Genomic DNA, 15,978 nt, shown 5'->3' with positions numbered 1-15,978 from the left:
TATTATTATTATTATTACAGTATAAGTATTTGAATATATCTCGAGGCTCTTTTAAATATTCATTCATTTTTAAAAGATTTTACACTTTAAAAACGAGTTTTTTTTTATTTCTTTAATATTTTTTTTAAAGTTTTTTTCCCTAATCTAAATTTCGTTTGCTGAAGGGCATATTTCATTTTTCTACTCAGTTAAACCTCTAGACGTTTACTTTACTGGTGTGAATCCGTTGGCAGCTGGTAAGGAAGGAAGTCTTGTATGTGAAACTACTGGATCTCGTCCTCCGGCAACTCTTAGTTTCTGGAAAGACGGGAAACAAGTGCAGACGTTGGAAGAAGATATTTTGCAAGATGACGTCAGAACTAGAAGCAAAGTGACTTTTGTACCATCTGCCGAAGATAACGGAAAATATCTCCTCTGTCGAGCTGACCATCCTACTCTTCCCAATAGCACTCTTGAAAACGAACTGAAGTTGGATGTTCAGCGTAAGTTTATTTCTTTTTTTTTCATTTTTATATCCCCCATTTTTTGAAGATACATTTTCATTATTTTTCTAGAAAATAAAAGTCTATACACTTAAAATTTATATATTAAAAATAATAAAGATGTCTGTAATACAATCTGACAATTTTCAAATTTATAAAATTAAAAATTTTAATTTGGAAACTATTATTTATCAATAGTAAAACAATTTCTTATTTAAAATAAATATAAATTCTTATTATTTTTAATTTTAAAGCGATATAATATCCTAAATTAAAATATATTATTATGTTTCTTGTTTATAGATTCTATATAAATTATTAATATAATTTCCACAGATTAAAACAAAGCATTAAGTAATTTATCATAATTATAAAGTTTATGATCTTGAAGCTTATAGATTTCCATACTTTTCGCATGATTATTATAATATTGATGAATTGTGTGATATCTTATTCATAGAATACCGCAGTAATTTAGCTGTTTAGAATGATTATTAAACTATATCGTATCCATTATAATCACACATACACATTATTAATTTTTCTTGAGGTTTTCAATCCTTAAAACAAAATTTTTTAAATATTTATAAATGTAAACTTCAAAAACGTTTCCTTTAAAATTATTAAATTTTATTTATTTAATAAATGTAGAAGTTAATTTTATAACATGTCACGTTTAAGTTTATTAGTTAATGTTGTTTAAATTTCATTATAAAAATGAAAATTTTTTTTATATTTAATTTTTATCTGTTTTTTTTTTCTTTTTAAATATTATTTTCCTTTGAAAATTTTAATTTAATTAGATTACTTATCATCATACGTTATAGCATCATTCTGCGTACAGATTTGATCGAATTTTACGGTTATATTTTTTATAGTACATTACCTATAAAGTTATAACCGGTATTACTAACAAGAAAACTTTTCATATATAGAAATATATACGTATAAAGCTTTAAAAAAGGCATTTCTCTGCATTTAAGTTCTCACGAGGAAACTTTTTGGAGGGGGAAGAGGTTATTGTAAGAACATTCAGCTCGGTTCAAAGCACTTCAAGCAAAGTAAAAGACAGACGATACGCAAAAAGTTTTGAATAACAATGTTCATACGATATACAGAATTGGAAGTGCCTCGAAGGGAAGGAGTAGAGCAAAACGAGACGATGATGTTCCCCAGATGTAGCAGCCATGACAACTCTTTAATGGATTTTCGTTTAAGAAAGAACATTCGTAGACAAAAATCGATCAATGTACATATATATAAAAGATGTAGTAATATACCAACTTATTTTTCCTTATATTACTATGTTAAATAAATATAAAATTTATTGGAACTTAGCGAAGTACAATTCCATTAATGAATATAATTCGTAGCTATTTCATTTATATATATATATATTAATAAATTGGAAAAAATAAAATAAAATTTTCTAAAGAATTTTTAATTCGATAGAAAAAAAGAAAAAAAAATAAGGAAGAAAATGTAAAATAAAATTCACAATTTGTAGTTGATTTCTAAGTTAATTTATTTTTATAATTATTGTTCTCTTTTTGGAAAGATGAAAATAATTAAAAAATTCTTTCGCATTCGTAAATTTTTGTAAAAAAATTTCTGTTTTATTTAAATCAAATAAAATAATAACAAATGAAAGTTATTTAGATCAAGTTTTAATAAATTTAACGCTAAATAATAATTATACTAATTATTATCAAGTGGTTGTATTTTAAATTTTAAAAAAATGCAAAAAAAAAAACTTTACAAATTTAAATAAAATCAAATTAAATTTTAAAAAGTTTTTATATGTAAACTTAATTTACACGTTATTATTTACTTTAAAATTCAAGTTAAAAAATAAATTGAAAACATTATAACATAGATATAAAAACAGGTAATTTTTGAAAATTTCAACTTCTAATTAAAACATTTTTTAAAATATATTTTTAAATGTTATATATTAACATTTAAAGACTTAAACTTTTTAAGGTTTATTCTCAATTAAATTTTATAACATTTTAAAAAATATTTTGATTTTCTAAGAATTGAACTTTTACATCAAACTGTCTTTTTTTCCTGTAATAATGCAAGAGAGAATGCGTTCAGTAAATTCTCTCGAGTATAATACTACCTGCTTTATGATAGGTTGTAATATTCTTTCTATCTGAAACTTTTTAGTAGTTGCCCCATCGAATGATAGAAAACGATCGACCTGGGTACTATTGGGTATCATATAGGATTCTGTCAACTAGATATCTACAATAACATTCATCTACTATGACATATTCACAAAATCATTTTGTTTTCTCTTTAATTTTACAAACATTAACTTCTTAAACGAACATATGGATTAATAACACTGATTGATCGTCACACTAAAGCATTCGCATGTTCTATGACGTTAGTTATTATTATTTATAGTTCTGACTAACCACGGTTCTGCGTAAATGACTCTTAAAGATTTTATCGTGTGCATGGTCAATGTAATATTTATGCAGCACCTGATTCCTCAGCAACAAAATTGAGTATAGTTTTTTTTTAATTCTTATTTTTGTTGGTTTAACTCTCTCTTCGTATACTTTATCTACGTCAGATTCGGCAATTTATTGCTAGTAATCACACGACTTCATAAATTATGCTAACACTGAAGTTGCATGTCATAATTTCCAATTTTGATAATTTAATACGAAAATAGCATGATGGATATTTAAAATTTAACGATACGTAAATTTGGAAGAGTTCTAGCGATTATCAACCTTGTTTTATAGGATAATTTATTTATTTATTTATTTTTATAAAATTTTAAAGATAAAATGAATGAAGCGATTTATTTTCATTCTCTCCTTTTTAATTTTTAAACGTTTTTATATTTTATAATGTTATTGTAAATTTTTTGCTAATGTTTTTATTCACCGTAGCTCTCAGATTTGTATTCGTTTATAATTAATTTTATTTTCTTCATCCTCTTATTTTATTTTTATCTTAATAATAAAAATTAAAAAACAGCGTATCAATACTTTTTATAATTGATAAATACACGATTTATTTATAAACGATAATTTCTTTAAAATATAATTGATCTTATTTAAGACTAAAATTAAGTTTCTGCAAACTAGACGATAAATTAAATGTATATTAGACACTATACTTAAACACTATAGCTCATAACATCTGCTTAGTTTACAGAAACTAACTATATTATGCAGAACGTCAACATACAAACTACATCATATACTGTTCAGTTATAAACTGTAACCCATTTCAGTTATAGTTAATATAACGTAAATCAACTATGCCTAAACATATGTTACCTTTAAGATAGAATTGAAAAAATATCTGTATAAACCAAGTCTCTGTAAATCTATCCTTGCATATTATAATGCTGTATTTTATGTATTTCTTAAAATAGAATAACTGTTCGTATATTTACACGAGCAATTATTTATTATGACATCGTCACAATGCCGGGCTGCAATTTTTAATCAAATTTTTAATTTATTTATTTTAAAATATATGCTCGTCACCTCAAATTAATATTGTCTTGCCCCTGTACATCATACTTTTCCTGTTAGCAATTGAATCATGCCGGTTATTTATCTAACTCTTTCAGGGAAAATTTTTGAATTGAAATAACATGACTTCCTATATTGGGATTTCTTATCATCCCTAGTCTTTCCATATATGGTCTCAACTTTTATTTATCTAACTCCTTTCTCGAGATTAAGGAAAGACGGACAGACGGACGACAGTTTTTATAGATCTACAATTTTTTCAAATTGCGGCCCAATAATAATACTTCAATTATTAATTAATAAAAATATTTTACGCGGATTACTATAAGTATGTCGAACGGTTACTTGCATTAGGCAAATTTGATATGGTTTTGCGAGTCTCAAGACACAACAGTTTACCTCATGCTTTTCTCCTTTACTGTCAAAAACTATTTGAAAACGTTATATAGCAATTTACAATGAAACTCCCCAATAAGAAAGAGAAGAAAAGTATGTTGTATGCAGTAATCTTGTTATGTAAAGATCAGATAGTATTTCATGCATTAGTAAGAAGCTTCCCATGAGATACTTTCTCTTCTGGTTTATTTCGAAAAGAGGAAAATAAAAAAAAAATTATTTTTACAAAAATTTCTTGATAAGAAGCTTTTGTAACAGATAAATATTGGTTCCATTTATGTATTTAAAGTTGATCAATACAATTTTTTATAAAGGATGATATTGATTTTAAATGGATTATTTATAAGAGATACCATCTCAAAACCCAACGTCTTAAAAATTCAATAATGGTTCGATCATCCAAGTTATTTCTACAAGAATTGACAAATTGTAAGTCTCTTATGATCTTAACACGAATATTGATTTTGATCGGAATTACTTTGTCTATTCCGGTCGTAATATATAAATAAGTAGCGTAGGTACGAATATTCTTCTAACGGTGTGTGCGGCCACGCTTTGATGTAATAACTAGTATAATTAATTAATGCATAAACTAATATACTAATAACTTGTTAGTAATATAATTAATATTATTAATTATTTAATTAATTTTAAGAGACACATAAAAGGAATATATTTAAACGTAAACACTTCTTGATAAAATTCTACCAAAATCAAATATTATTATTCATTTATGTCTAAATTCGTATCGTCAATGTAATTCTAATCATCTTGAGAATATTGCTATTGGAAAGAATTTGTGTAATGTCACCACTGAATTTCTTACAAGTCGAGTTAAATTCCAAACTAGAAATGGTATAAAGCCTATAACCGTATTAAAATCACAGAAAGAATGTCATTATTGCTGGAGGATGAATTGTAATATTATTGACCTTAAAGCTCTAGATTTTAAAAGGTTGCGACAATCTCGTTTTCAAAAAAAAACGATGCTGTCACTTAAAATAGGTTATTACTGTTTTCACTCCAAGTATACCCTAAGGTTGCATTCCTTAATTTCTTCTACAGAAAGTTTCCTTAAGGAAAAGAAAACACTGTCATAAACATTCTGTTTCTTTACTTTTTTATATCAATCAAAATCATATCTCTCCCTTATATTTATATATATATATTTTATAAATTTACAACCCACATGATTGTATTTTAAAATAACNCGTGTTTATTTTATTTATTTTTTTAAAAAATATTCTTTTTATCTTATCAGTTATTTTTAATCTGTTTATATTTCTTCAACCATTTTTTACTTCTTTCCATGCAAAAATTGATTTAATCTTCGTTATTGTTTATTTTACAGATAATGTTTATTTTACATCACGTTTTATATTTTGTATTCGTTATTCCTGTTTTACATTCTCAATTCGAAATGACTCATTACATCTGTGTTATTAAATTAACTTATTTAAGAGATTTTTAACAACTCAATAAACAAATAAGTAAGCTAAATATGAATATATAAACGCATTTATCTTTTCTTTCATACGAATATCGGGCATTAAATCTTTAAAGTATTAGAAAACTTTCTTAATTGCCTTTATCTTTCCTTGCTTAATCTCTATCTTCTTTGATATAAAAATCTAACAATATCATTTGTAAATGTAACGATAATCTTATATAATACATCTGACAAGTTAGAAAGTTGAAATCTTTTAAATCTTTTAAAGTAAAATAATCGATATTAAAGCATTCTGTGTTAGAATCCATATCAAAAATCTCATTGTAGACGTTATCTCTTAAAAATTAAGAATTAGATAATCTGAACAATCCACTAATTAAGTTTCTGAATAAATTCTTTAACAGAGTTGACAGTTTAGTAAACTAATCGCGTAATGACTTAATTTTATTGTACTGATAAATTATTCAAATAATTATTAAGTTCTTTTATTTTATTTCTATTCATTTACATAACCTATCTGGCATGTATAACATTTTCTAATCTTCTAGTTATTGCTACTTTTAGTGCTGTACATAAACACGATATTCCTTAACTACATTAAAATTTCGTGTAAAACAATCTGTTAAATTATCAAATAACATCGCAACATTAACTCATTTACTTGATTTTTTTATATAAGTACATAAAAGTATTCATTTTTTAAAATTTTTATATCAAGGAAATTTGCTTTTATCCTTGTATCTTTCTGAAAAGAAATTGCTCTTATCTTTACACAGGTGAAAGTATACAACAATCTTTAATAATGAAAAAAGTATAATGGTAAACATTAACTTTTTATATAATTTTTGCCACCAATTTTTTAATTTTTTTTTTCATATAACATTGGAAATATCTTGAAAAATTCTTTATTATTATTATTTTATTATTATTATTTTTTTGTAATTTTTATTCTTTCGCTGTAAACAATGAAGTATTATTTATGAGACTTTTGATGTTATAAATAAAGAACAGAATAAAGACAATTTAATTAATGGAAGAAGAATAAGTGTTGATATTGTTAAAAGATTGTTTGAAACGTATTTTTCCACGCAAATTAATTAGGATTAAATTAATGAAAAATTACAAAGGCATTTATGATCTTTAGTTTTATTCAAGTAAATCTATCGATTATATTAAATTAACATTAATTGTACCATCATTTTTTATCTTATTTGTATGGAAGATATTTAATTAAGATTTCTTTTTTGTTTACTTGTATAATAAATCTATGCTGTTGCATCATTAGCGTAATCAACGATGCTTCCAAGTGCTTAAACATTTTTAGAATGTTTATCCTTGTCGTAATTTTTGTGTATAAAATATTATATTTAACTTTAAAATTATCTAATATGCATTAATTTTAAAAAAATATATATAAATTAATTTAACATATTGTTAATCATTCACTGTCGCTCTTTGCTTTGTTTTTATAACATTACACAAAGTTCTCTTGTTTTACCTTATATGTAAAAGTTAACTTTAAAGATATTAATTTTAAAATAAATTTTAAACGTATACAAGAAAATAATTATAATTTTTAGATTTTTTTGTCCATTTGAAAATCGTTAAATTTTAAATTTATTTTGTTTTTTTTTTTTCTTGAAAACTATCGACAGAAAAGAAAGTTTGCATTGTAAATTATCGAAGTAGAAAAGTTAAAATATGTAAGAAACGTCAAAATTCCAGATGAAAAGTATTTAATAACGGAGATCACGAGTTGAAAAATAAGTTACAGATATGCTTAATTTCCAATACTTTTCCTTTAAGAGTTAAAATTTAAATATTAAAGAAAGGATGTCGGAAATAAGTTCCAGCATTGCAAACTCTAACATTGAAAGCGCTGAGAAGTCGACAGCTGGTTACCTAAGTGTATTGGAGTAGTAATTTTCCAACAGCAAGTGAATTTCTGCACAACCATTAAGTACTCCACTTTCTATCTTAAACCAGAGTTGTGCTTTATTCACCCCGACATTCATTTATTAACTGCAAACCATTTCCTTTTATTGGTTACAATTCTCGCTTTTACAATAATTATACTCTATGTTTATATATTTAAATCTTTAATATCAACCATTATTATATTAAAAAATACGTTATATACTGTATATATATAATTATATTCTTCGATATAAAATTCCCTTATGTATATATAAAATATGAAACTTTTATTATATTCTGTTGGGAGTGATAAGAAGAGAAGCTCCTGGGTAGAAAAGCTACTGTATTAGCTTTCTCTTCTACCTTCCAGCAACTTGTATTAATAATGTAACAGTAAATAGCTGATGCTATTTCCGACAGATGCTCCCGTGTGCAAACAACAGTACGTTGCAATCATTGAAATAACCAAAGACGAGCCAACTAATGTCACATGCGAGGTCGAAGCTGATCCAACAGATTCCACGTTTCATTGGACTCTCAACAACACTGTGGATGACATTGATGTTCAAACATTATTTGCTAATGGGACAATGACGATGATAACTTATATTCCTAGAACGTCATTGGACTTTGGAGAATTGCTTTGCTGGGGTAGAAACAGCGTTGGAGTACAGAAGTACCCTTGTGTCTTCAGAATTAACGAAATAGGTAAATATACTTATTCTTTTTAATTATCTAATGCACCTTTTAATTATTTAATAAGTATAAACCAACTACGTGCTATTTATTATTGCTTCATAAATTAATTATCCTTTACATTCTTAATTAAAATACGACTTTAATTAGAGATAAATATTTACGTTACTAAAAATAGTTTTGTGCTTACCTTTTATCAAAATCCTAATTTAAAAAAAAAAGAGAGAGAAAAAATACTTATTAATTTGTTACGATTTACTCTTAATTCAATTAATTACGAAGAAAATATATTAAAGTATATATTATAGTAATTTAAGAAATATTGTTATACACGAGAGTAAACGCTATAGTAACTGTTGTACATGAGAGTAATTGCCATAGTAACTGTTGTACACGATAGTAATTGCCATAGAGAATATTACACAGTGGTTATTATACGAATGCAGTAGCCGAAACCGGATATGATGGTAATTAGATCTATCGCGCATGAGATAATAAGAGAACAATTATCATAGTAATAATTGTGTATATTTTAATTGCAAGAAATATGTGCTGTAAATGATTATATTCAATAACAAACTTTTAATTTATTCTGATTTGTTTTTATTTGTTTTTTTTAATTGTAATTATTATACTTTTTTTATTACATGTTTTGCTTTCTGTTTATATTATTTTTATTTGATTTGATTTGTGTTCATATTGTGTTTTTTAGTGTTAGAGATTTTTGTAGGCTTCTTGATAGATATTGGATTTTTTTCTTTTATTGTTATGCAATGTTTTCTTTTGCATTTTTTGCTTTTTCTTCCTTATTTTATTTTTATTTATATATTCATTTATGCTTTGTGCTTTACTTTACTTCTCATTTATTATATCGTGTTTATTATTTCTATATTAAACAAAAACGCAATAAAACAAAAGTAATTTAATGTGGAAAAAATAATACAAATATTAATTAAAATGAAACTTATTTAATTTGTTTTTAAACTCTTTTTTCGATAAGAAAATAATGAAAATTTTATTAGAAAAATTGGTTAGAAAATATATCTTAAAACATAAAAAATATTCGGCAACAATAGCTAGATAGAGCATATACTTTCTTAGAAATATATTAATCTTATTTTTTATTTTTTTAACTGCACGTTTTGTATTTTCTTGTAAAATTATTACACTTTTAAATCAACGTAAGCAAAACAACTGTCATGTTCTTACAATAGACATGTTCTTATACAGCCAGTGACTGTAAAGCAAGTAAAACGGGCGTGACCACATAGTTTATCGTTGTTGCCACGACAAGACTTACAAGTACGTCATGTTAAAAATAAATTTTCTTTGTTACACTCCATTTTGTGTACCTTGATCTTGTACTAAAAGTTATGACAGGAATTTTTCGGATTCATTTCCTTAGGTTACTGTTATGTATAATAAAAGATAATAAATAATACGTGCCTTTAGGTTACTTTAACGTAAAGGGAAATATTTTATTTGATTTTTAAAAAATATTCTCTTTAATATTAAATTCTTATGCACTCTGTACATGTTCTAGTTTTACTCTTCTTTATATACAATAGTATTATTTTTCTCGAGTTGCTTTCAAACCTTCTTAAAATTTTAATAATTTATTTTTCCTTTTCTTTTCGAATTTATCACAAAACATATTGACAATAGACTGGTTTTTTTATAATAAATTTTTTATATATTTTCTTATTACAAATTAAAGTATTTGTATGTGAAATTTTCTCTATTTTTTAAAAGGTAAATTTATACTAAACTATTCAATCCTATTTAAATTATTTTCCTGTATATCTTAAATAATATTGCACTGAATACTGAAATAAGCCTTTTTCGTAACGTTTGAACGAAAGTTTTGCTATATCATTTATTTCTAATGTTATATTTACTGTAAGAATGATCTTCATCTAATACATTTTCATTGTTTGCAATGAGAGGTACTGTATTGTACATACAATATTGCTCTTTCAGTTCCTTAGCATATCTTTTATCATTTAATATCCCTTTACAGAGAACGTAATATTGATTACATAAATTGCATTATTTGGCTGCAATTTTTAAATTTTAGACCTATACGTCCCCATTGTTGCCTGTTTATCTGTCTTTCTGTCCTTCGTTAATCTCGAGAACGGCTTTAGATAGATGAAAATCGAGACCAGATATGAAACGTTTAGGGGTCGAAAGCACCAATTAATTCTATACAAACGTCTGGTCTTGACCGAATGTTATGTTATTTCAATTCAAAATTTCCTGGAGAAGGATTAGATGACTGGCATGACTCGATTGTTTTCAGAAGAAGTATGATTTACAGGGGAAAGACACTACTAAAATCGAGAATAGATATGGAAAGCTTAGGGCCTGAAGTACCGATAAATTGTTTTTTGATTTATTATCAGTTAGTGGTTTTATTTGTACAGTCCAATCTCGATAATCTGACACATATAGGATCGGAACAATGTGGAATTAAGGAGATTAACGATTATTGGAAATCGGGTAAATTTAATGGTTTAATTATTCGGATAGAAAATAAGTATATTTGTTTATTTTCACGTTATTAGTAAATTGTATTAATTATATATATATATATATATATATATAGAATAGCAAGAAAATATGCGAGAACAATGATTTTGGTAGCCTAAGATGTCGAGGCAAACAATCTTTAATTTCAAGTTCGACACTTAATAGAAAAATGTTGAAATTTAGTAGAAACTGGAGTTTAAACTAGTGGAAAGCTTGTCTACGACTTGGCAACAAGCCGGTAATACCAGAGTGTCGGATTACTGGACTTGTCCAACTATCGAACGACCGGATTACCGAGACTTCAGTGAATATCTATTTTATATACCTACAAACCAGATGTCGCGTAAAATTTTTCTCAGATATAAGATGGTTGCAATTGAAAAAAGTTTAAGAAGCCCTGTTTTAATGTAATGAAATCAAATAAACAATTATTTTAAATGTTTATACACAATATAAGGTCAAATGGTGCTGAATTTCTAGACTTATAAAATATCTTGTGTAACGTAGGCCTATATGTGATGTACTTTCGATTTTTAAAAATCTCTTTTTATTCTTAAAAAATATCAGGAACAAGTAACAGAGAAGAGAATGGACTTTGCCAAAATTAAATTCTAACCGCTTGCTTCACTCAATGCCATGAATATGTACCATAGGCTGCATTATTCCAACCATGCAATAATATCCCCCTGTTCATGAATGCTGAATTTTTCAAAAATCTATTTCTACACATATTTGGCTTCAAAGCAAATATGTAAACGGGATATATTCTCACTTTATGCTAAGAAACTAACCGTAACAAAATTCAGCAAGCAGTCAGAAGAAAGAAAATATCGACAAACAAAACTTTTGACAGCCATAAAGAAGATCATAGTTTATTTTAGGCATATAAAACGAAAGTCTGCATTCAAATTTTCGTAAAAAATTACAATAAATTCTACTGGAATAATAAAAAGTGAAGCTTATCATTGCCTGTAATTATCTATCAACTGAAAAAACAAAGTAGATTGGCCAACGTTTATTATCACCTTTCTACTATTTATTAAGCTGAAAAACATGAAAATCTGCACATATAACTGGCAAATACTATCTCAAATAGTACTAAATAAACATTTATATTAAATATCTTAATATAGATGTATTTACAAACCAAAAAAACAAGACGAATTACTACGCATAATCTATCACAACTCAACGAATTCTCACACAAAAATAGATTTGAAGATCCTTAGACAGTGGAATTATACAGGAAAAAACATATATACAGTGTTTTTTTCCTGTGTAAAGTATATTATTTATGTAACAATAAAACAGAAACACACGAAATAATCGATATCATTTTAACGCGTAAAGTTTATGAACGGTGAAGTTGAAAACAAATAGAAACAAACGTAGATTGAAAAAGCCATCATTACTTCAATAGCTTTGTTAAATTAAGGTTAATGGTTTAACTTGGCATTCCAAATGCCAAGAGATGCTTAATGATAATTAAAAATAATGGGTGGTCTATAATTAGTGTTGGATCCTTTCTTTCTCTGACTGAAATATGATTATAACAGGATAAGATTTATTTTATATTCGCATTTTTCAGTTAAATGTTTTGATCATTGAAAACTGTAATAAAATACCTATTTTAAAAATTACTTTTGCTAATATTCATTTGCTAATATCTTACAGGTAAACTTGAATATTTATGAAGGATTCTGCCCAATTTATTTATATTCAAACACTCTTTAGGCTTTCTTTAATTTATTTATATTTTTGTTTCTTGAAAATTCCTTTGCTTCCATTAATATTTTACATACATTAATTAAAATCACTGCAAAAATATCTTAAATATCATTATTTTAAATTGTAAAGAGTTTTATTAAATTATTTTTTCGGTGACTTAAATTTACTATTTAAACTAAATTTAAATTTTATAAAAGATTATTTTAATTTTTATTTAAAATTCAAAATAACGAAACGTTTATTTTTCCTGTGTTAAACATAATTATATACATTTAAAAAAAAACAAGAAAATTAAAAAGAAATGTGTAAATTCAGGTGTCTAAGTTTGTCATTAATCAACTCTTACTCAACTTCGTGTTATTATTATTTATGTAAAATAAGATTTGCTATATATAAATATATATTTTTTATTTTTCCTAATTAAAAATTCACTACACAATAAATTTCATTTTTCTTTTCATTATATTTTTCGCCACTGCTTGCATGTAGAATTTTCTTCTTTTTTTTCCTTTCTTCTTCTTCTCTCATCTCAGTTTTTGTTCCTCTGATTTTTCCATTCCTGGATCTCACGCTAAGATAACCATTAACAATTACCTTACGCTATCTTATCTAGTGATATTTTTATGAAACTTTAGCGAAATTTTTTTATTATATGTATAAATTTCAACAGAAAATGTTTATAGCTAGTGTATTAATGTTAATACAGTCGGAAGTTTATTAGAATGCGATGAAAAGTATTTTCTTTTTTTTTTTTTCTTTTTTTTGAAGAACGTGAGGCATCTAAAAAAAAGGAGAGTAAAATTAAAATTCAAGTATTGGAACATTCCGAAGCTATTGTTTAGTGTTCTTAAGAGCATTGATGATCTGCAGAACAGTGCGTGGGTATCGAGAGAATACCTTTGAGGAATAATTGTATCTGTGGTGCAATTAAACGACGAAGTGAAATGCGTTTGAAGTTGAAAGTGAATGAATGGATTGAGCTATTTCGTTGTTGCACTCATGGGATTTTGTCAGTTAATACGGCAAATTGTGGTTGTTTCAAAAGGGATTTCCGTTTAATTTAAACACTGCTAACAAACCGTTCTCTTGCTTATAATGTTAGGTCGTTAATTAATCGTTGAGCTGTGGTTTCTTCCTTTTGCTTACTTCAGCATTAACTATCTTTAATCATCTTCTGTAACTCATAAGTAGTATCTATCGATATCTTGGCGTTAAAGTAGTGTAAACAACTAATTTCCTCCTTTTCATTTAAGGACATCATAAAGCTTTCTATTGAAATATTATAAATTTTTAAGAAACTTGTTAATCTAATTCTGGATACATTAATTTTAACGGTAACTTTCATAAACATTTAATTCTTTAGAGAATGAATGAAGTAAAACAACAAGTTTCATTTTTAATAAAGTAGAATTTATATTAGAAAACTGTAATTAATATTCCGAAGATTAATGTTTACAATTTATAAATTTTTTTACATTTTTGTAACTTTGTAAAATATAGATTATCTCTTCGTATAATAGATTTTACGTATTTAAATTTTAAACATTTTTTTCGAACTTTTACATTTAAAAATATACAAAGAATGTTTATTCAACTGTTTTTCTTGTACATTCATTCTTTTATTTGTAGAAAGTTAGAAAAGTTTTTACTTGCTAAAGAGTAAAGTTGTGTCTCTAAGGGAATAGATAAAATAAATCAATATCTAGTCTAGTCCAAAGGCACCTTTTCTAGGTTGTAAACTTTTACCGACTGTTTGTTTATTGCCATTATTGTGAGATGTTACCTATAGTTTTCTGATTTATATACGAAGAAACATACTTCGAATTTTTTTTCTTATCATAACTTTTTAATGGAATCGATACCTTGTACTTTAAATCTAGAAACAACAAATTCAACTAAGTTTATGATAATTTATCTAAATACATTATAAAATTAAATACGTTTTGTACGTATACGCATCTATTTTATTACTAAAACTATTTAAATATCGATGAAAAATAAGGGGAAAAAATGTTCTAAAGTCTGCAGAGTATACAACTCCACCTTTGTACTTCAACCAAACCAATCACTGCCTACGTTTCAGCACTTTAATCCCTGGTAAGACCAGATATCTATTGAATAGGGGGACTGAATGACTTCACATCTGTACTAAGAGCGGTAAACTGTACCTTATCACTGGAAACCTTGCTTTCTCAGCTTGAACTATTCACCTCATCTAACTCATCTACTGTCTACAATTACCTCCACTTAAAAAAAAAAAATACTGGATAAACCTAGATAAGAAATTAAAATTTTTTAGAAGAAAATAAATAACAGGAAGGGAAAAAAAATCTTATAAGAAACCAGTTTTCTTAGCTTAGTAATTTAAGAAATTAGCATAAATATTCTTTTTTCTCACACAAAATTAGGAATATGTTTATTTTTTTTTAAATAAAATTATTTCTGTTTATATAAATAAACAAAAAAATATATAAATTTAAAAAAAAAACTCTTAATAAATTAATTCTAACTTTTACCTTCATTATATATACAAAAATGTATATATAGAATAAATAATTTTATAAGTAAACTGATCGATATTTACTTCTTTTAAGAAATATTTTTTCTTTATAAATTTTTATCAGAAAATCGTTTATAAATTTTTCCAATTATCTTAATAACTCGCCATTATTTAAATCGAAAAAATATTTTTTTAATATTTTATTTTATTAATAATTATCTTGTCGATATGCTACTTTGATTCAATATTACTTTACGGAAAGGGGGGAAACATAATAAATTTTTTTCTTTTTTTTCCCCTCTTCTACTCCGAAAATTCGTGATTTAATTTTTATTTTATTTCTTCGATAAGTACTTGCCGAATTATTTGTAGAACTTTACTGCAATTTATGGAATTATCGAACGGGTTACGTCGATCAAAAGTTAGATAACCGAACAAGTAAGTTAACTATATTTGTTACTTTCATTGAACATTCCCCATGTTAACGATAAAAAGAAACAGCTAGTAGGAATTTTCTAAAAAGATGAAGAATTCTATAAACTAAAAGCATGCATTTATTGACAATATTTCCAATAATAACTGAATTCTTTTCATGCTCCATTCGATCTACTCTTAAGTAAATGACTTTTCTTTAATAGTTTACGCTCTATATTTGTACTGTTTAACTTTAAATAAAGTGATTTTTTTTAATTATACATTTATAAAAACAAAAATTTATTCCAATTTTATATTTAAAAACATTAAAATATATATTGTTTAGTGTTCTTAAGA

The 15,978-nt window shown here is 25.5% G+C and overlaps 1 protein-coding gene across 1 annotated transcript in view; it reads left to right on the top strand.

Annotated features, from left to right (window-relative positions):
• Positions 1-15,978, top strand: part of LOC111632880 (vascular cell adhesion protein 1-like) — a 182,322-nt gene that overhangs the window by 139,349 nt on the left and 26,995 nt on the right. Inside the window, exons 7-8 of the mRNA XM_023377404.1 lie at positions 189-482; positions 8,172-8,459. Coding sequence (XP_023233172.1) covers positions 189-482; positions 8,172-8,459 — 582 coding nt within the window. The remainder of the gene's footprint in view (positions 1-188; positions 483-8,171; positions 8,460-15,978) is intronic.

Source organism: Centruroides sculpturatus, unplaced genomic scaffold (assembly GCF_000671375.1).
Source record: "Centruroides sculpturatus isolate CEXI.00-Female unplaced genomic scaffold, Cexi_2.0 scaffold832, whole genome shotgun sequence".
Lineage (NCBI taxonomy): Eukaryota > Metazoa > Arthropoda > Arachnida > Scorpiones > Buthidae > Centruroides > Centruroides sculpturatus.
Note: the sequence above shows the minus strand (reverse complement) of the source record. Positions and strands in the feature narration are given on the sequence as shown.